General features: G+C 44.2%; 1 protein-coding gene across 1 annotated transcript in view; it reads left to right on the top strand.

Annotated features, from left to right (window-relative positions):
• Positions 1-22,901, top strand: part of RYK (receptor like tyrosine kinase) — a 243,138-nt gene that overhangs the window by 199,755 nt on the left and 20,482 nt on the right. Inside the window, exons 11-13 of the mRNA XM_038744510.1 lie at positions 785-917; positions 2,952-3,061; positions 3,349-3,508. Of these exons, the coding sequence (XP_038600438.1) occupies positions 785-917; positions 2,952-3,061; positions 3,349-3,508 (403 nt within the window). The remainder of the gene's footprint in view (positions 1-784; positions 918-2,951; positions 3,062-3,348; positions 3,509-22,901) is intronic.

The following is a 22,901-nucleotide window of genomic DNA, read 5'->3' on the forward strand; positions in this document are numbered from 1 at the left end:
ACTCTCTTCGTAGTAATAACGTAACTTATTTCCAAAGGAATCAGTTCCTGGTGAGTATTTTTCTCACTCCTAAAATCTGAAATCATCATCATCATCATCAATCGTATTTATTGAGCGCTTACTGTGTGCAGAGCACTGTACTAAGCGCTTGGGAAGTACAAATTGGCAACATATAGAGACAGTCCCTACCCAACAGTGGGCTCACAGTCTGAAGGGGGAAACAGAGAACAAAACCAAACATACTAACAGAATAAAATGAATAGAATAGATATGTACAAGTAAAGTAAATAAATAAATAGAGTAATAAATATGTACGAACATATATACAGGTGCTGTGGGGAAGGGAAGGAGGTAAGATGGGGGGGATGGAGAGGGGGACGAGGGGGAGAGGAAGGAAGGGGCTCAGTCTGGGAAGGCCTCCTGAATGAAATCAGAAATGAAATCCTTTCTGCGGATGAGGTTCTTAGCAAATAGTCGTATTGTTTCCAGAAAATGCTTTTCCATGTTCTCATAACGAATGACCTTTCTGAGGTTAAAAAAAAATATATACCTGGCTTCACATCGTTTTCCAAGCACAGTTTATTTGTGGCTAGGGTGTCATTTGTCCCATTTTCATTCTAAAATAGTTCTGAGTAGACTGGTTTTACAACTGTAGGTGTTGTTTGCGGGATCTGATTAACTCATTTATGCCTGTTTTGATTTCTTGCTAGCTTCTGTAGAGCAGGCAATTGATGGTAAAGTTGACTTGTGATTTTATGTAACACGGATCTCTTTCCTCCCTTAGGAATCTTCTCCCCATCACCCACGTCTGTATAGAGGAGGGGGAGAAGCCCATGGTGATATTACCATACATGAACTGGGGGAACCTGAAGCTGTTTTTACGACAGTGCAAGTTAGTAGAGGCCAATAATCCCCAGGTACGAGAAACCCGCCTGCACGCTGTTCTTCAGCAATAAGCTCTATTTCCGGGTGACGTGTAACAAAACAGGCCTGGAGGAAACCATGAAGGGCACGGAAAATTAGTGGCTAGAGCCTGGGAGTCAGAAGGACATGAGTTCTAATCCAGCTCCACCACTTGTCTGCTGTGGGACCTTGGGCAAGTCAACCAGTCAGTTGTATTTATTGAGCTCTTACTGTGTACAGAGCACTGGGCTAAACCCTTGCGAGAGTACAATATAACAGATGCATTCCCCGCCTACCACGGGCTTACAGTCACTTTACTTCTCTGGGCCTCAGTTACCTCGTCTGTAAAATGGGAATTAAGACTGTGAAATCCGCCAAACAGTCACTCTTCCCCCCTTTCATTCATTCATTCATTCAATCGTATTTATTTATTTATTTATTTATTTATTTAAATGGCATTTATTAAGCGCTTACTATCTATGTGCAAAGCACTGTTCTAAGCGCTGGGGAAGTTGCAAGGTGATCAGGTTGTCCCAAGGGGGGCTCACAGTCTTAATCCCCATTTTACAGATGAGGTAACTGAGGCGCAGAGAAGTTAAGTGACTTGCCCAAAGTCACACAGCTTACAGTTGGCGGAGCCGGGGTTTGAACCCATGACCTCTGACTCCAAGGCCCGTGCTCTTTCCACTGAGCCACGCTGCTTCCCTATTTATTGAGCGCTTACTGTGTGCAGAACACTGTACTAAACGCTTGGGAAGTCCAAGTTGGCAACTTATAGAGACGGTCCCTACCCAACAGTGGGCTCACAGTCTAGAAAGGGGAGACAGACAACAAAACAAAACGTTAACAAAATAAAATAAGAAGAATAAATATGTACAAATAAAATAAAACGAGTAATAAATGCGTACAAACATATATACATATATACAGGTGGTGTGGGGAGGGGAAGGAGGTAAGGCTGGGGAGAGGAAGGAGGGGGCTCAGTCTGAGAAGGCCTCCTGGAAGAGGTGAGCTCTCAGTATTCATTCATTCAATCGTATTTATTGAGCGCTTACTGTGTGCAGAGCACTGTACTAAGCTCTTGGGAAGTACAAGTTAGAGCTTTGAAGGGAGGAAGATTAAGATTAAGACCCTTCAAAGCCCTACTGAAGGCACACCTCCTCCAAGAGGCCTTCCCAGAATAAGCCCCCTTTTCCTCAGCTCCCCTTCCCTTCTATGTCAACTCGACTTGCTCCTTTTGCTTCCCCCCCAAGCCCCGCAGCACTTATGTCTACATCTATAATTCTGTTTATATTGATGCCTGTTTACTTGATATGATGTCTGCCTCCCCCCCCCCCCCCGAGACTGTAAGCCCGTTGTGGGCAGGGATTGGCTCTTTATTGATGTCTTGTACTTTCCAAACGCTTAGTACAGTGCCCTGCACACAGTAAGCACTCAATAAATGCAATTGAATGAATGAATGTGGGACAGGGACTGTGTCCAACCTAATTAGTTTGTATCTACCCCAGGGCTTTGGACAGTGCGTGACACATAGTAAGGTAATAGCGGCAGCAAGCCCTAAGAGGCAGCTAAATAGAAGCAGCCTGGCTCAGTGGAAAGAGCACGGGCTTTGGAGTCAGAGGTCATGGGTTCAAATCCCGGCTCCTCCAATTGTCAGCTGTGTGACCTTGGGCAAGTCACTTAACTTCTCTGGGCCTCAGTTACCTCATCTGTAAAATGAGGATTAAGACTGTGAGCCCCCCACGGGACAACCTGATCACCTTGTAACCTCCCCAGCGCTTAGAACAGTGCTTTGCACATAGTAAGCGCTTAATAAATGCCATTAAAAAAAAAGATAGGGTTCCCTGAAAGCCAGCCAAGAAGGGGAAGGGCGAAGGGGGCGGTTGGACCCGTGAAAAAGTTATCCTGACCTTTGAATCTGAAAGCCAGTTCCTCGAGCTTGAGTTTGAAGAGGGAAAAAAATCAGGCTCAATCAGGGAGTTGGAACTCGGAACAGTTTGGGAGTTTCCCCCATTAACCGGTGTCGTTATCATTTTCTGTCACTCCAGGCAATATCCCAACAGGACCTTGTACATATGGCCATTCAGATTGCCTGTGGAATGAGCTACTTGGCCCGGAGGGAGGTCATTCACAAAGACCTGGCTGCTAGAAATTGTGTGTAAGTACAGTGTCCACCCTCGGGCGGGAAGGCAGCGGGGCGAGACGTCTTGTTCGGTTTTAACGGCGACACCTGTTAGAAACTCAGCGATCCAGACCCGTTCATTTAACCGGGGCGGGACATTGGGATAACCATAGCAAGAGGTCTCAAATGGGATAGTTCGCCCAAACCCAGCTGGAGCTTTTTATCATCTAACCATTTTGGGTTCCGTTTGGATCTTCGTTTTCCTGTTAGATTGTTCGGGTAAACCATTCTTAGGTCACTTAGCTATCCCCTCTTCGTTTCAGCATTGACGATACGCTTCAGGTAAAGATCACTGACAACGCGTTATCCAGAGACCTGTTCCCCATGGACTATCACTGCCTGGGAGATAATGAAAATAGACCCGTCCGGTGGATGGCTCTTGAAAGCCTAGTTAATAACGAGTTTTCCAGTGCTAGTGATGTGGTAAGTTGGGGTATATATTCAGATGCCGATAAAGGGGAAAAAAAATTGACTTTGGTATTAATACTTGAAGTGAGTTACTCTTCTTGAAGACTAACACTCAGTAACCAGTAACTGGGAAGTTTTACCAGTAAACAGGTATGGAACATGCTTTCACAGTTCAACAATCCAGTGAGAAGTGGATCTTTCCGGGAAAAGAGATCAATTCGGTCCTTGTCTGGTGACAGAAATCACTGTGCTGTCCAGTCCTTCCCTTCTTTATAAAAAAGGCTTTTCTGCCTTTGTGGTGTAGTTTTCCTTCATTGCTTTTATCCCATCTATTCCAGAGAGCTCAGGTTTACAAGGAAAGGCCTCCAGGATGCCTTTGGAAGTCGCATGTGTTCAACCTATGAAACGGTCTTCTATCCCTATAACTCACTGAGGAATGTTGTCTGCTCGTTTATTCATGGGAAAGATCGGGCATCTGATTATGGAGTGTTTTATTTCATTTTTGAGTACAGAGTAAATCCAAAGAGCCCTTTCTTATCTCAGTAGTTCAACATTTTTCCTCTGGGTTTGCCATCTGAAGCCCAGAAGGACAAGTTAGATTGTGCTGAGGATAGCTAATATTAGTAGTAGTAATAGCATTCATTAAGCACTGCCATGTACAAAACACTTGTCTGTGCCTTGGGAAGACCGCAGAAGTGAGAATTAGTCTCTGGCCTCCCCCAAAGGGCTCAAAAATGTTAAGACTAATGGGAGGGAGGGGCGATGGCAACAGATATGGAAGGAGAGATGAAAACTCAGCAGCAAAATAAAAGGCAAGGACATCAATAGCTATGAAAATAAAAGAGTGGTAGGAGACTGTGGACAGACTTCAGAGTTTGGGGCAGCTCAGTGTCCAACTCAAAGCCATGTTTAACTTTAATGGGCGAAACTTTTGTTCATGTTCCTTTTCCTTTCTTAGACTGCAAAGAATGACGTGCACGGATTTTGAGTGCAGCAATGCACAGCTTAGTTCTTCACAAGTTATTCTTGATCTGCCTTTGTCAGAATAAACCAGAACATGCAGTTAGGTGTGGCACTTTGGCACTTGAGCTAGTTATACTTTGCGCTGCACTGCAAAAAAAAAAAAAAAACAAGCCACAGGAAAAAATGGGCAACAGTGTGTGGTAAAAATAATTGCTTTGCTTTCTGAGAGAAAGAGATTGTCTGCATGTTATTATGGATTTACTGTTTTAATCTGATTTGGTTTTATGTCTCCATTTCTAGCTTAATGAACTTTCTAGTGTTTTATGTTATTTTTAGGGACCTATTTAGGAAATGATATCCCATCTATTTTGATAGTGACGTCTTACTAATTATCTCTGCTCTTACTGGTTTAATTAGTACAGCGTTGTTGTTTACAGTTGAGTCTTAAATCTTTGAAGCAACAGTGAGGGCAGAAGAAATTTAGTATTGTCATCAGGGTTAATTGAGCTTCTTGGTCAGAGCACTGTACTAGTTACTTGGCCTTGTAACTGTTTAAGTCAGTGTGACTCTTGTTCCTTGTCTGCAAATGTCTTTTATATGCATTTTCCTTCCTATCTCCCTCATTAGTTTAGTGCAGTGGTTTAAGGCTGTCAGTCACGCAGGTATGCAATCCCAAGAGAACTAAGGAGCCTGAATCCGGTTAGCTTTATAAAGGATCTTACAGAATTGTTGTGTACTGCACTTTCAGCCAATTAACGGCCGCTTCAAGTGCGTTAATGTCTCTCCGGAAAGTTCGTTTACTCTAAAGCATTGCTTCTATGCTCGTGACTCAGTGTGGGATAAGGCTAATAATTAGCTGCATCGGCGAGATACATCATTTGACAGACAATTTAATTAGCTAAACTGACCCGATTAGTTTTCAACAGACTGAAAATAGTCAAAAAGCTTCTCTACTCCAGCCCAAAATCGAAAGGAGTATTTCATGGAAAATTTTTTTAATGGTATTTGTGAAATGCTTACTGTGGGCCAAGCACTAGACTAAGCGCTAAAGTAGATGCAGGCTAATCAGGTTGGACAAAGTCCGTGTCCCATGTGGGGCTCAAAGTCTTCATCCACGATTTACAGATGAGGTAACTGAGGCACAGAGCACACAGAAAAGTGGCGGAGCCAGAATTAGAATCCAGGTCCTTCTAACTCCCTGGCCATTTGGCCACACTGCTTCTCACAAAATTGAAATGTTGTGCCTTGGAAGCATATGAATCTGTCAGGGGAACAACTGAACTACTGGACGGAAACATACTCCTTGCCCCTAGGCTCTGATGACTGCTTATCCTTTGTCTCAAGTAAAACTCGTTCTGTTACACGTGACACACCGGTGTAGACCATGAGCCCCATATGGGACGGGGACTGTACCCAACCTTATATCTACCCCAAAACTTGCTTGACACATCAGGATTCAGGCTCCTTAGTTCTCTTGGGATTGCATTCCTGCTTGATTGACAGCCTTAAACCACCGCACTGAACTAATGAGGGAGATAGGAAGGAAAATGCATATAAAAAATATTGGCATACAAGCAACAAGGGTAAGCACTTAACAAATATTTTGTTATTATTATTATCATTACTGGATTGTACACCTTTTAAGGGAGAGGAGGACCACCACTTAGGCTCCCTTTACCGTTCCCCCGACGCTTAGCACTAAAGCTCTTTTCTCTGTTACTGCTTTAACTCTCTGAAATTGAGTGAATCAAGAGCAAAATTTGTGAAGAACCACCTTGCTTTTATGTTTTGCCACAGAGAACCTATTTTGGTTTGAGAAAAGAGAAAGCTGAAGCTGGTTTTTAAGCCAACACACGAGAATCGCACTAAAATAACATTTGATTAATTTTGCTTTTTAAAACCCTGATTGTTTCCCAAGCTGTTAATCTTGGACTGCAAAGCACACTCAGATCACAATCTGTACCAAAGCTATTTAGAATAATAGAACCCATTCCATCCTCTACGTTGGGAAAATATTTTCTGCGAAAAGTAATTTTGGGCATTGGCGTCACTCGTAGCTGTCGTTTTCTAAAGATCTGTATGTTTGGTAAATCATGGTTTAACTGCGCTCCAAGAATAAGTGAACTGGTAATCTTTCAACACAGTTTGAACTCAAGAGATTGAGCACTTAAAGGGTGCAGAGCACGGCACTGAGTGTTTTGGAAAATACAGAAAAGGGTTTCAGTAGGAGTATCCCTAAACCAGAATGGGCCAATAAGAGGTGAATTCAGAAAATCATCCTCTGTCTGGGTTGTTTTGATGAGTGACATTTATAGTCTGAAGCCTTTGAGAAGAGTGAAATAAAATTTACGTCTCAGCCCTGGGATTGTGATAATTATGGAGAAGAAGAAAAGATGCAGAGCCTTCATGGGTTATTAATATCTGAGTTGTTTTTTTCCTGTGCAATGGGAAATGTGAAGAGGAGAAAGAAAAGTTATTTCATAAAACTCAAAGCACCGTCCCAATGTGTTTTCATGAAACCTCCCAACTTCCCTACACTGTAAATTGAGTATTGCCTCCATTTTTCATCATCAATCGTATTTATTGAGCGCTTACTATGTGCAGAGCACTGTACTAAGCGCTTGATTTCAGCTGGATCATTGAACTCTGGAGGTTTAGGGTCTCATAAATCCAGAACCTTGGCATTGTCCTGGACACCTCTCTCTATGCAATCTGTTTAACCTTCACAGCGTGGCTAAAATCTGCCCATCCAAACCACTACCACACTGATCCAAGCACTTAGCCCATCCCACCTTGACTGCCACATCAGCCTCTTTCTCCTTGATAATAATAATCATGGTATTTGTTAAGCGCTTACTATGTGTCGGGCACTGTACTAAGGGCTGCTACCGCCCTGCCTCCTGTCTCTCCCCAGTCCAGTCCATCCTTCACTCTGCTGCCTGGATCATTTTTGTATAAAACCATCCAGTCCATGTTTCCTCACTCCTCAAGAACCTTCAGAGGTTGCCCATCCACCTCCACATTAAACGAAAATTCCTTCCTTTAAAGCACTCAACACCTTGCCCCTTTCTACCTAACTCATCTCCTACCTTAGATCTGCCCACAAACTTTGCTTCTCTAATGCCAGCCTACTCACTGTACCTTGAGCTCATCTCTCTCTCCACCAACCTCTCTCCCACACCCTGCCTCTGGCCTGGAACTCTCTCGCCCTTCATGTCTGCGAGATAATGACTCTCCCCATTTTCAAAGGCTTATCTCCTCCAACAGGCCTTCCCCAGCTAAGCCCTCATTTCCTCTTCTCCGCTCCCATCTGCGACACCCCCCTCGAATTTGGTTTTTTCCCCCTTCGTTCGCCTCGCGATCGCTTGCATCTTTCCCAGGGTGAATAGTCATTTGTGATAATAACAGTGGCATTTGTTAAGTGCTTACTATGTGCAGAGCACTGTTCTAAGCGCTGGGGGGAATACACGTTCTGAAAGAATTACCATCCAAATTCCTGAAGTTGGCATCTAGAGCCTTGGCTATGTCTGAGACAGCGTAGTTGTATGTTCCTCAAGGACTTGACAGGGAGGACTGAGTTGAACACTCGCTTTCTTGGCTATCAACCAAGACACGGCTCCCCACCCCTCGACTGTAATCACTTAGTAAGGTGCTGTAGTCATAGTAAGCACTCAGTAATTACCACTGATGGATTGATTGCTTGACTGTATGCTCCTTGTGGGCAGGGAACATATCTACCAACTCTGCTGTATTGTACTCTTCTGAGTGCCCTACGCACAGTAATCCTCAATAAATACCATCGATTAGTGGACTGATTATCTTCTAAACTCATTCTTCATTGATATAGTCTAGTCTGTTGTAGAATCCCAGTTGCTGGACATATTTTGGAAAAGGAAAATGGCAAGCTTAATAATAATAATAATAATCATGGTATTTATTAAGCACTTACTACTGCCAAGCACTGTTTTAAGCGCTGGGGTAGATACAAGGTCATCAGGTTGTGCCATGTGGGGCTCACAGTCTTAATCCCCATTTTACAGATGAGGTAACCGAGGCCCGGAGAAGTTAAGTGTCTTGCCCAAGGTCACCCAGCGCACAAGTGGCAGAGCCGGGATTAGGACCCACGTCCTCTGACTCCGAAGCCCGTGTTCTTGCCACTAGACCATACCCTTCACCTGTTGAGGAAACTGTGTCTATTGAACCTACTCTCCCCTCACACTTCACTAATACAAAGTCAGACTCTCCCACCTTCTTACCAAGCACCAAGTAATATCGGGACCATTTAAAGAAGGATCTGGTTTGGGGGAACCTCAGCTCTGCAAAGTAAAATGGTTTGATTTCAAGGACTGAATGCGGTCATTATGGGAAATGCAGATGTGCATACTTACTGAAACACACAGTGCAATGCTCTGCGTACAGGTTATTTAGTAAATACTGTTGAAACCTGCAAAGAATTTCAGGAGAATTCATCACCTCAGGTCTCCTCTCCACTCATCCGTCTCAAACTTTTAGGGTCTGTCTTCTGACCATTCTTCTTGATGATGATGATGGCATTTATTAAGCACTTTCTATGTGCAAAGCACTGTTCTAAGCGCTGGGGAGGTTACAAGGTGATCAGGTTGTCCCGTGGGAGGCTCACAGTCTTCATCCCCATTTTACAGATGAGGTAACTGAGGCCCAGAGAAGTTAAGTGACTGGTCCAAAGTCACACAGCTGACAATTGGCGGAACCGGAATTTGAACCCATGACCTCTGACTCTCAAGCTTGTGCTGTTTTCCACTGAGCCCCACTGCTTCTTCCCTGCCCTATCACAGTTCTGTATCTGGTTGCTTTCTCAGCTACTCTTTTCTGCCCACCCCCACGAAACAAGTGAATATTAGTCCAGGGTTTACGGGTATACGGCCACAGAACAATAATAATAACAATAACAGTAATGGTGTTTGTTAAGTGCTTTTTATGTGCCAGGCACTGTACTAAGCACTGGGGTAGATACAAATAAATTGGGCTGGACACAGTCCCTGTCCAACATGGGGCTCCAGGCCCCCTATGCCTTGCTGCTTCTAGCATACGTTTGCCTGTTTTGTAGTTTAAGCCATCTTCATCAAGATGGTTATTTAAACATCTCGTGGTTGAAAAACCTTAGTTTACTTGGGAAGAAGGCAGTGAGTCCTAAGGATTGCCCTCTTCCCCTTCCCCCCTCACTCGAGTTTTTATAAGTTAGTGTAATATGATCATACTTTGATTCGGTATGTGAGGGTTTTTATGTTGCATTCTCTCAAAATAGTTTTTAACTGTGGGCTAAAAAAAATTGAATTATGTCATTACAGCCTTTTTTCCCATTTTTCCTTCAATGTCGAGTGCTTTGAATTTAAAGCTTTGCTCATTTCATACTTTGTGGGCAGCAGTGGCTCTTGAAAGGTCACAGGTTAAAAGCCCATATTGTCTTCCTTTAGAGCTTTCTACTTAGAAAGAACCTCTTATCCATTGGTAAGTCACCCAGAAATCACCTGCTTTTTATAGCTCACATTTGCTTTCAAAGGAATGCACGTTTCTTATGTTGTTTTTATTTTTTAAAGACATGGCAATTTTTTTTAAAAGTTTTTATTTTATGTTAGAATGTAAAAAAAAAATGGTTGTATAAGTGTGTTTTATAGATCATTTGAGGGGCCGGTAGTTGGGAAGTCATTTATTTGGGCCAGCTCATGGAATTCACTGTCTCGGGGCCTTTATTTAAGAGACATTTTCTATTTCTCCTTCTGTAATACCTACCATTTAATGTTAAGAAATTTCTGACATCACTAGATTTTTATCTCACTGTCAAGAGAATCTACCTTCAGGACAGTTTCCATAGGTGAAAAGATTTAGCTGTCGATTGACGAATCATAAAAAGGAACCCCTTTAAAACCAGGCACTGTTAACATTGTTAGGTAGATTGTGATTTTCAAGAAAGAAAGCCTTTCATCATTAGGATAAAATCAATCCGTAGCTGTTTCTGAATGTGTTTGCGCATGTTTGACGTTCTGTGAAGTTATGCTTGAAAGTAAAGAGGGCCATGGTAAATTTTGAGGTGGGAGTGTGCCCATAAAATCCAAACTGTGGATCTTAACCATCATCATTTCACAGGTCGTAAATCTCTTTTACCATTAGTCAAGAATCAAGGGGCTGTAGGTGTTGAAAGGAATTCTTGGAATGTTCTTTTCATTCTCTACCTCCATCTCTGTTTCCGACAACAAAATTACTTACATGTATTTGTTTCTTCTCCCTTGTTAAAATGGAAAAAAACTGACTCTTCTTCATCGTATTCTGTTAGATGAGTTAAGCGATCCATTTCCATTAGCTACAGCAAACCAATTTATAATTCTCGTTCCCCCTTCTGTTATACATTAGGTTTGGCTTCCTGCTTCATGTAATCAGAACTTTGTGTTTTGAACTGATGCCTTCTGAGAGATGCTGACAAAAAACCACTAAGCTAAAATTTCATTAAGAAACATTTTGCTAAATAGAGAGAAAGTTTATTAAAGGCAGGGGAGGGAAGGGCTGCTTTCCGGTTTTCTCCAGTTAGGGTCTACTAATAGTAGACTCAGAAAGCTTTAAAAAAAACTCAGAAAGCTAAAATTCTGGAAGACTGTGTGAAGTAGCGGATAAACAGCCACAAGGATGAGGAAACTAAAGAACATGCCTCCAGGACAGTTATGTTTCTTCCAACCATCACTTTTTTTCCCCCTTTCCAAACAGTTACAAAAATGAGGATCTAGGTTTTAACCTTGCTCCTCCACTTGGCTGCTGTGTGACCTTGGGCAAGTTACTGAACTTCCCTGTGTCTGTTACCTCATCTGTAAATTGGGGATTAAGATTGTGAGCCTCATGTGGGACAGAGTGTCTGTCCAGCCTGATTAGCTTATATCTACTCCAGCACTTAGTACAGTGCCTGGCACAGTTATTATTATACTTCAGCATCTTTTGGTCCTGTGCGTACAGAAATGTGTTTATTGGTTCATTCTCCCTACCCACTAAAAAAAAAAAAACCCACACATCCCGTATATCAAGTTTTGATCAAATTTTTTATCCTCCCTTAAAGGGCCCAATGTAAAGAAACTTAATTTTGAAAGCTGTCCTTTGGGAAAAGGCTTATTAAGAAAGTATTATTCAGTAGGATTGTATTTGGTAATTGAGCAGCTAATGAGTGTGGTGTAAATGCAAAAGACAAATTCCTCGCCTGAGAAGCACTTAAAGTCCAATAGACCGTTTAATAACTCCATCTGTGAAATATATTCATTTGAGAATCAAGAGAATCCTGTGGTTTTATGTAGTGGAGTTTGCTGGATTTTACTTTGAGTAATGACCTTCCTAAGAAATAAGCACCAAGTTCTGTGCTGTTTGGATGAATAAATGCATCCGCCAAAATAATAATAATAATGTTGGTATTTGTTAAGTGCTTACTATGTGCCAAGCACTGTTCTAAGCGCTGGGGTGGATACAAGGTAATCAGGTTGTCCCACGTGGGGCTCACAGTCTTCATCCCCATTTTTACAGATGAGGGAACTGAGGCCAAGAGAAGTTAAGTGACTTGCCCAAAGTCACACAGCTGACAAGTGGCCGAGGTGGGATTTGAACCCACGACCTCTGACTCCATAGCCCAGGCTCTTTCCATTGAGCCATACTGCTTCCCTATGAGCTTTTAGACTTTTAGACTGTGAGCCCACTGTTGGGTAGGGACTGTCTCTATACGTTGCCAATTTGTACTTCCCAAGCGCTTAGTACAGTGCTCTGCACATAGTAAGCGCTCAATAAATACGATTGATTGATTGATTGATTGATTGATTGATTAGTACAGTGCTCTGCACATAGTAAGCGCTCAATAAATACGATTGATGGATGGAGCAGTGTATTGCCGAGCAATGTACGCACGCTGTTTCTGTTTTCTTTATGAATTTATAAGTTGTGGGCTGGGGGGAGCGGGCATTTAGTTTAGTCAGACTACACAGTAATTAATTATAAGGTCCACAGTATGTCAGGAATAGCTTAAGCCTCTGTGTTGAGGTCCAGGCAGGGAGAGCCCGGTGACCCTAAAGGTAGTCATCCATCACCCCACCTCCTTCCCTCTCCTTTGAACTCGTGGAAATCCAGCCCTGCAGCTTCCTTTCCCCCTCCGCCGCCCCAGCCTTGTTGGGGATGGGTAGGGAAGAGAAACCTTTGGTCCTTAATGGCTACAGGTGCCTGTCACCCTTTCTCACCACCAACTGTGAACTCTACAGGATTAAAAGCTCCTGTAGGCTGTCCGTCAACTCTGTTGTGGTATACTCTCCCAAGCGCCTTAGTACTGTGCTCCGCATCCAGCAGTAAGCGCTCAGCAAATTCCCACCGTGCTCTTTCCCACTAGACCAACCACAGGATCAGAGACCAGCACGCTGCAGCTGTCCCCATTGCAGGCAAGATCCTAGCCAGGGTCCTCCTGGGCCAGCACCGGAAAAAATTCCCCGAAGACAGTTTCCCAGAACGTGAGCGTGGCTTGAGAGCACAGAGTGGCACAAGCGGATGCCACTTCGGCCTGGCGGCTTCACGATGGCACAGCTGGACGCAGCAGAGCCTTGTCTTGTCTTACGCTGTCGAGTCGTCTCCAGTTCATAGCGACTCCATGGACACATCATCATCATCAATCGTATTATTGAGCGCTTACTGTGTGCAGAGCACTGTACTAAGCGCTTGGGAAGTACACATTGGCAACATATAGAGACAGTCCCGACCCAACAGTGGGCTCACAGTCTAAAAGGGGGAGACAAAACCAAACATACTACAAAATAAAATAGAAAAGATATGTACAAGTAAAATAAATAAATAGAGTAATAAATATGTACAAACATATATACATATATACAGGATATACATATATACAGGGATATATATATATATATACAGGATATACATATATACAGGAGACACATCTCTGCCAGAGCACCCCACCTCCATCTCCAATCGTTCTGGTAGTGGATCCTTAGAGTTTTCTTGGTAAAAATAAGGAAGTGGTTGACCATTGCCTTCTTCCATGCAGTCAACTTGAGTCTCCTCCCTCGACTGTCTCCCATGCCGCCGCTGCCCAGCACAGGTGAGTTTTGACCTGTAGCAGCTTGCCTTCCACTCGCTAGCCACTGCCCAAGCTAGGAGTGGAATGGGTAGGCCTCTGCTTGACTCTCCCTCCCGTAGCCGAGTCTGGTAAGTACTGGAAACTCATCGGGTGCGATCCTGAGAGGGGCTACAGTGCATGAGCAGAGCTAAATGCTGTTCAGATGATTTTATCACCTCGGCAGCGCACTGACCAACGATGCAGTAATTGACAAGGAATTAAAAAGAAAAAGAATCATGAAGACCAGCACAAATTTTGGCAGACTGTCAGAGTTGAAGTGGTATCCACTCTCTTCTATGGCTGTGAGACCTGAATCCTACTCAGAAATCATGTAGTTTCATCGGAATCCCCCTCCCCTCCCCTTGGGTTTGAGCTCTAAACTTCTTCCAGGACTTGGTTTGGCTACTTCATAGGCAATATCCTTTGGAATGAGCAAGGAAAGCATCAATTGCCATCATCAATCATATTTATTGAGCGCTTACTGTGTGCAGAGCACTGTACTAAGCGCTTGGGAAGTGCAAGTTGGCAACATATAGAGACAGTCCCTACCCAACAGTGGGCTCACAGTCTAAAAGGGGGAGACAGAGAACAAAACCAAGCATACTAACAAAATAAAATAAATAGAATAGATTTGTACAAGTAAAATAAATAGAGTAATAAATATGTACAGACATATATACATATATACAGGTGCTGTGGGGAAGGGAACGAGGTAAGATGGGGGGAAGGAGAGGGGGAAGATGGGGGAAGGAGAGGGGGAAAGCAGTGTGGCCTAGTGGAGAGAGCACGTGACAGGGAGTCAGAGGATCTAAATTCAAATCCTGGCTCTGCCAGTTGTCTCCTGGATGACTTTGGGCAAGTCACTTGGCTTCTCTGGGCCTCAGTTTCCTCAGCTGTCAAATGGGAATTCAAAACAGGTCCTCCCTCCTACTTAGACCGTGAGCCCCATGTGGGACTGGGACTGTGTCAGTCCTGATTGACTTGTATAATAATAACTGTGGTATCTGTTAAGTGCTTATTTTGTGTCGGGTACTGTACTAAGCGCTGGGGTGGATACAAGCAAATCGGGTTGGACACAATCCCTGTCCCATGTGGGGCTCGCAGTCTCAGCCCCCGTTTTACAGATGAGGTAACTGAGGCCCAAAGAAGTAAAGGGACTTGCCCAAGGTCACGCAGCAGACAAGTGGCAGACATTTAGTTGATGAATCAGCCAGTCATATCAAGTGCTTACTATGTGCAGAGCACTCTACTACTTGGAGAAGCAGCGTGGCTCAGTGGAAAGAGCCCGGGCTTGGGAGTCGGAGCTCGTGGGTTCTAATTCCAGCTCCACCACTTATCAGCTGTGTGACTTTGGGTAAGTCACTTCACTTCTCTGGGCCTCAGTTCCCCCATCTGAAAAATGGGGATTAAAACTGTGAGCCCCATGTGGGACAACCTGATTACCTTGTATCTCCCCCAGCGCTCAGAACAGTGCTTGGCACATAGCAAGTGCTTAACAAATACCAAAATTATGATTATGCTTGGGAGGGTACAGTACAGCAATATAAAAGACAGATTTCCTGCCCACAGTGAGCTTATACTCTAGAGGGAGACAGACGTTAATATAAATAAATTATGAATATGAACATCAGTGCTATTGGATTGGGGGAGTGAAGAGTGAAGGGAGCAAGTCAGGGTGAGGCTGATTGGGAGTGGGGAAAATGGAAATGAGGGCTTAGGGAAGGACTCATGGACAAGATGTGCGTTCAATAAGGCTTTGAAGATGGGGAGAGTAATTTTCTGTCGGAGATGAAGAGGGAGGGCATTCGAGGTTAGAGGCAGGACTTTAGTGAGAAGTTGGCAGCGAGATAGTTGAGATCCTAGAACTATGAGTGGGTTGGCAGTAGAGGAGTGAATTATATGGGCTGGGTTACAGTAGGAGAGCACGGTGAATTAGGAAGGGGCAAGAGGATTGAATGCTTTAAAACTGAGGGGAAGGAGCTTCTGTTTAATGTGGAGGTAAGTGGGCAACCACTAATTTCTTGAGGAGTGGAAAAATGCACTGAACATTTTTATGAAAAATGATCTGGGCAGCAGAGTGAAGTATGGACTGGAGTGCGGAGAGGCAGGAAGAAGGCAGTGAGCAAGGAGGCTCATATTTCCACATCAAACCCAAACTTCTCTCCACTGGCTTTAAAGCACTTAATCACCTTGCCCCTTCCTACTTCGCTACTCTCCTGCTACAACCTAGTCCACACATTTTGTTGTTCTAATGCCAGCCTTGCCACTGTACCTCGATCTTGTCTGACTCACCGCTGATCTCTCACCCACATCCTATCTCTGGCCTGGAACATCCTCCTTCCTCGTATCAGACAGATAAATGATCTTCCCCATTTCAAACCCTTATTGAAAGTATAACTCCTCCAAGAAACCTTCCCAGACTAAGCCCTCCTCTCCTTTTCTCCCACTCCCTTCTGCACCCCTCTTACTTGCTCCTTCGTTCATCCTCCCTCCCGTCCCCACAGTGCATACGTTTATATCTGTAAGTTATTCATTCATTTATATTAATGTCCATCTCCCCCTCTAGACTGTGACTTCATTGTGGGCAGGAATGTGTCATTATATTGTACTCTCCCAAGCACTTAGTACAGTGCTTTGCACACAGTAATTGCTCAAATACAATTCAGTGAACGATTGAATGATACAGTAATCAAGGCAGGCTATGATATGTGCTTGGAGTAATGTGGTAGCAGTTTGGATGGAGAGGAAAGCGTGGCTTTTAGTGATGTGAAAGTTGAACTTACAGTGTTTAATGATCGGTTGCATATGTGGGTGGAATTAGATGAGTCGAGGATAAAGCCAAGATAATGGGTTTGTGAAACAGGAAGGATGGCAGGACCATCTACAGCGATGGGTAAGTCGGGGAGGACAGGGTTTGGATAGGAGTTGTGTTTCGGACACGTTAAGCTAGAGTTGACAACAGGAAATCCAAATAGATGAAGACAGAAAGCTTGTGCCACGGCGTTTGTCCGTTGTACTTGCCACTTAGCACAGCTGTTGAGGGAGTTGGGAGCCTTTTATGCCCTCTCTCCCCCGTCCACTCCCCCTCAGCCTACCCTTCCCTTTGTTGCTGGTCTGACAGACCTTTGTGGATAGCCCTAGACCTCCCCAGGCCTTCGGTAGATAAGGGGGATATAGATGGTGGGAGTAAGTGTCCCCTCTGCAGCAAACAGAAACTTTGAGTGGGAAGGTGAAGAGTTCTGTTTTGAACATATGACGTTCAAAGTTTTCAGCTGAGCGTCCAAGTAGAAATGTCCTGAAGACAGAAGGAAATGGGGGACTACAGAGAAAGAGAGAGATCAGGGCCAGAGAGATAGATTTAATAATAATAATAATAATGATGATGATGGCATTTGTTAAGCGCCTACTATGTGCAAAGCACTGTTCTAAGTGCTGGGGGGGTACAAGGTGATAAAGTTGTCCCACGTGGGGCTCACAGTCTTCATCCCCATTTTACAGATAAGGTAACTGAAGCTCAGAGAAGTTAAGTGACTTGCCCAAGGTCACACAGCAGATGTGGCGGAGCTGGGATTCGAACCCATGACCTGGGACTCCAGAGCCCGTGCTCTTTCCACTGAGCCGAGATTTGGCAGCATCAGCTGGTAGTCGATGTCTTAATAATAATAACTGTGGTATTTGTTAAAGCACGTACTATATGCCGGGCACTGTACTAAGCGCTGGAGTGGATATAAGCAGTTTGAGTGGAGGCTTGAGAGCATCAGTCAATCAATCAATCAAGAAAAAGACTTCTCCAAGGGAGTGGGTGTAGATGGAGAATAGAAGGGGACCCAGAACTGAGCCTTGAGGGACCCCCCCATCCCCAGGTTAGAGAGTTGGAAGCAGAGGAGTAGCCTGAAAAAGAGATTGAGCCAGAGAGATGAGGAACAGGAGAGGATGTTGTCGGTGAAGCCAACGTTAAATAATGTTTCCAAGAGAAAGGGTGAGGGAGTCCACGGTGTCAGAGGCAGCTGAGAGGTTGAAGAGGGTTAGGATGGACTGGAGGTCATTGGATTTGGCAAGAAGGAGGTCTTTGGTGACCCTAGAGAGGGTGATTTCTGTGGAGAGATGGGGGTGGAAGGAGAGTTGAAGGAGGTCAAGGAGAGAATCGGAAGAGAGGAAGCGTAGGCAGTGGATGTAAAGAATTCTCTGAAAGGTTTTGGAAAGGAGCGGTAGGAGGGAGTTGGAGGTGATAACTGGAGGGAGCCATGAGGTCAAGGGAGAGCGTTTTTTAGTCAATCGATTGTATTAATTGAGCTCTTACTGTGTGCAGAGCACTGTTCTAAGCACTAGGGAGAGTATATAGTATAACAGAATTGGTGGAGACGTTCCCTCCCAGCAATGGATCTCCTCCTCCTCCCCATCCCCCCCACCCTACCTCCTTCCCCTCCCCACAACACCTGTATATATGTTTGTACAGATTTATTACTCTATTTTACTTGTACATACTTACTATTCTATTTATTTTGTTAATGATGTGCATTTAGCTTTAATTCCATTTGTTCTAGTGACTTGACATATGTCCCCATGTTTTGTTTTGTTTTCTGTCTCCCCCTTCTAGACTGTGAGCCCGTTGTTGGGTAAGGACCGTCTCTATTTGTTGCCAACTTGGACTTCCCAAGTGCTTAGTACATTGCTCTGCACACAGTAAGCTCTCAGTAAGTACGATTGAATGAAACTACAGTCTAGAGGGGGAGACAGACAGTAATATAAATAAAGTACAGCTACGTCCATAAGTACATGTAGGGCTGAGGAAGGGGGGAATAAAAGGAGAAGGGAGTGGAAGAAGAGGAAATGAGCGTTTTGTTGGGGAAGGCCTCTTGAAGGAGATATGCTTTTAATAAGGCATTCAAGGTGGAGAGAATGATTGCCTGTTGTATATGAAGAGAGAGGGAGTTTCAGGCCAGAGACAGGATGTGGGTGAGCAGTTGGCGGCCGATAGACGAGGCTGAAATCTAGTGGGTTGGCTTGGAGCAAAGTGCGGGGGCTGGGCTGTAATAGGAAATCGGGGAGATAAGGTAGGAGGGAGCAAGGTGTTTGAATGCTTCAAAACCCCTGATAAGGGGTTTTCACTTAATGTGGAGGTGGATTGGCAACCACTGGGAGTTCTCGAGGAGTAGGGAAACGTGGACTGAATGGTTCTGTAGAAAAATGATCCAGGCAACGGAGTGAAGTGTAAACTGGAGTTGGGGGGGACACAGGAGAAGCAGAATGGCTTAGTGAAAAGCATCTCAGATTAGTGGATAGAGCACGAGCCTAGGAGTCAGAAGGACTTTTATCAGAAGTTTTTATCAGGCAGAAACTCCTCACCCTGGGCTTCAAGGCTGTCCATCCCCTCGCCCCCTCCTCTCTCACCTCCCTTCTGTCCTTCTCCAGCCCAGCCCGCACCCTCCGCTCCTCTGCCGCTAATCTCCTCACTGTGCCTCGTTCTTACCCATCCTGCCGTCGACCCCCGCCCCACATCATCCCCCTGGCCTGGAATGCCCTCCCTCCGCACATCCGCCAAGCTAGCTCTCTTCCTCCCTTCAAAGCCCTACAGAGAGCTCACCTCCTCCAGGAGGCCTTCCCAGACTGAGCCTCCTCCTTCCTCTCCCCCTCCTCCCCATCCCCCCCACCTTACCTTCTTCCCCTCCCCACAGCACCTGTATATATGTATATATGTTGTACGTATTTATTACTCTATTTTATTTGTACATATTTATTCTATTTATTTTATTTTGTTAATATGTTTTGTTTTGTTGTCTGTCTCCCCCTTCTAGACTGTGAGCCCGCTGTTGGGTAGGGACCGTCTCTATATGTTGCCAACTTGTACTTCCCAAGCGCTGTCATGGGTTCAAATATCGGGTCCGCTAATTTGCAGTGTAACTTTGGACAAGTCACTTAACTTCTCTGGGCCTCAGTTCCCTCATCTGTAAAATGGGGATGAAGACTATGAGCCCCCCGTGGGACAACCTGATCACCTTGTAACCTCCCCAGCGCTTAGAACAGTGCTTTGCACATAGTAAGCGCTTAATAAATGCCATCATTATTAGTAGTAGTAGTACAGTGCTCTGCACAGAGTAAGCGTTCAATAAATACAATTGAATGAATGAATGAAATGACCTGGGTTCTAATCCCAGCTCCGCCATATGTCCGCTCTGTGACTTGGTGCAAGTCACTTAACTTCTCTGGGCCTCAGTTATCTCATCTACAAAATGGGGATTGAAAGCGTGAGCCCCATGGTTGACAGGGATCGTGTCCAACAAGTAATTTCAGTGCTTAGTAGAGTGCCAGGCACATAGTAAGTGCTTAACAAATACCATTAAAGCAAACTTCTATCTACCGCAGTGCTTAGAATAATAACAATAATGATGGCATTTGTTAAGGGCTTACTATGTGTGAAGCACTGTTCTAAGAACAGTGCCTGGCACAAGGTAAATGCTTAACAAGTACCATAATAATTATTACTAGGAAGCAGCGAGAGCACACAAAGACTGATACAATAATCAAGGTGTGGGATAGGATTAATCTTGGATTAAGACAGTAGCAGTTTTGATGGAAAGGAGAGGGCAGATTTTAACCATGTTGTGAAGGTAAAACGGACAGGATTTGGTGATCGTATGGGGCGTATATTGGCATGCTTGAAAGCAGTAGAGAGGGAGCTGTGGGAAAGTGAACGGTTGAAGATGGCGATCAGGAAGGGAAGGGGCGAGTTGTTCTAATAAGGTGTGAAGGGGTGGGATCGGAGGTGCAGGGGGTGGGTACTATGACTGTGAAGATGCTCATGGTTTGATGTCATTTCTGGGAAATATTAATGATTGGAGCGTTTCAGCGGTTGATTTATAAGGTGTTCACTATAGCACCCTATTTGTCAAGCCACTTCTTGTGTCCTCAGTGACTTTGATGTACAGTTTAGAAATGGATGTTTAAAAGGATTCTGAAATAATGGAAAATGTGCATCTTAAAAATGTTAAATGATTCTTTACCTTAAGTTTTATGTAGGGCACGTAAACCTGAGGTATGCTTTCAAGGACTGATTTTCCCTTTGAAAGCCTGTCACTGCTGTGGTGGAATACGAATCTGATAATTTGAATACGAATCTGATAGAGATGATTTGTTGCTTTTCATCTGTACTTGAAGTACATTGGCTTGAATCTCCAATGATTCGTTTCAAAATGAATTCTGGTCCATTAATATCCTTTCTAGACTTAAGTCATCCTGACACCTGCAGTTTTGTGTAGTATGTCATTCATTGCAGGCATGAGAGCCCATGGGACGATTGGTATTGTTCATTCATTCATTCCTTCAATCGTAGTTATTGAGCGCTTACTGTGTGCAGAGCACTGTACTAAGCGCTTGGGAAGTACAAGTTGGCAATATATAGAGACGGTCCCTACCCAACAGTGGGCTCACAGTCTAGAAGGGGGAGACAGAGAACAAAACAAAACATATTAACAAAATAAAATAAATAGAATATGTACAAGTAAAATAGAGTAATAAATAAATAAATAGAGTAATAGAGTTTGTGAAGCTCTCAGAATTTGGTAGGGAAAAAATTAGGAAATTGGGTTCGCAGTCTGAAACCCATGTCACGGACCTCAAATTCAGTTCACCTGGTACATGACCATATTACATGGACGCATATTGAGTCTCTGTTGGAAACCTGATGAGGGGGAAACCTCCTGGCTCAGCTCTCCCTGGTCCTGGCCCTTCCTTCCCCCTCCACACTGAAGACCGCCGCGGCCCCCGCCTTACTTATATTGTTCCAAATAAAGAGTAGTGATGTTGTGTGGCCTCGTTGTCAGAAGCGAGAGCTGCTTACCGCTCAGCCTTGTGCATAGCAGAAGGAATATTCTGAGCTTCTAGATGATATCTGCCACATCTGGCTTTAATTGAAACCCTAACATAGGCTGTCAGGTTGACCAAAGATGTGCCAGTTTTCCAAGACGTCTGAACTATAGCCCGGGTGTATTTGAAAACGGTCCAAGCACAGACTCATCCAAGCTTCCTCGGGAATCACTGGCTCAGTAAAAAGAGGAATGAGCTCATGACTGATCAATTCCAAAAATGGTCTGAGAAGGGAGGAAGAAGTGCAGTAGGTGAGTAGGAACATGCATAGCTTTTAGTAGTAGTCGTAGTAGTAGTATTAAGCCCTTACTGTGTGCAGAGCACTGTACTGAGCGTTGGGAGAGAATCCACTAGGGAGAATTAGACATGGTTCCTGTCCCTCCAGAGCCTTGTGGAAGGGAAGGATACCTGGAAAATGACGTAGGTGGGAATGTGTGCCAGCACTCCGAGTATTCATCAGAAGATGTGTCATCTTTTTGTTCTCCTTAGTCAACTTTCCTCTCTGCTCATCTCAGCAGCTAGGAGATCTTCTGTTTTCTTTCCGATTGCCTTTTCTAGTAGCCACTGCTGGCAGAGATTCATTCATTCATTCAGTCGTATTTATTGAGCGCTTACTGTGTGCAGAGCACTGGACTAAGCGCTTGGGAAGTACAGGTTGGCAACATATAGAGGCGGTCCCTACCCAGCAGTGGGCTCACAGTCTAGAAGGGGGAGACAGACAACAAAACAAAGCATGTTAACAAAATAAAATAAATAGAATAGTATAGTATGGCATCCCTCTGTCTCCCGACTAAAAGTCCACGGATGGGTAGAGTGTACGTGGTTTTCAGTGCTAATATAGAGTTATACTCGTTAATACGAGCAGTGGTGGTTTTAGCCATGGCATTTATTGAACACCTACTGAATGCGTAATTTGCTACCAATGGGTTTTGGAGCAAATTAAGCCAAGGTGGTCTTTGGAAGGCTCAGCAAGTTTTGGACACATCATGAGGAGGACTTATTCTCTGGAGAAGACACTAATGCTAGGAAAAGTCCAGGGAAAAAATGGAAGAGGCAGACCAGGAGTTAGATGGGTAGAAACCATAACGATGAAGGAAAAACCGTTAGCAAGGTTATCGATTGTGGCAGAAGATAGGACGTCCTGGAGAAAATACATCCATAGAGTTGTCACGAATCGGAAACGACTCGACGGCATTCGATGATAATAATAATAATAACTGAATGCTATGCACCCATGCTGTCTTATGTCAAAGGCAGATGATTCAGAATGAGGATATTTGAAGTCAGTAGAAGACTGGGGAGGGATTGCTCAGAGCTTCACAGGGACTGCAATAGGCTCAAAAAGTTCCACATTCCCCACAAAGTGGAGAAGGGGTAGCAATCTCCAGTTGCAGAGCTGCTAAGTGAGGGAGAATTGTAACGGATGAAAAACAAAGGAGATGTTTTGCAAAACCAGAATCT

This window comes from Tachyglossus aculeatus, chromosome 1 (genome assembly GCF_015852505.1).
Source record: "Tachyglossus aculeatus isolate mTacAcu1 chromosome 1, mTacAcu1.pri, whole genome shotgun sequence".
NCBI lineage: Eukaryota > Metazoa > Chordata > Mammalia > Monotremata > Tachyglossidae > Tachyglossus > Tachyglossus aculeatus.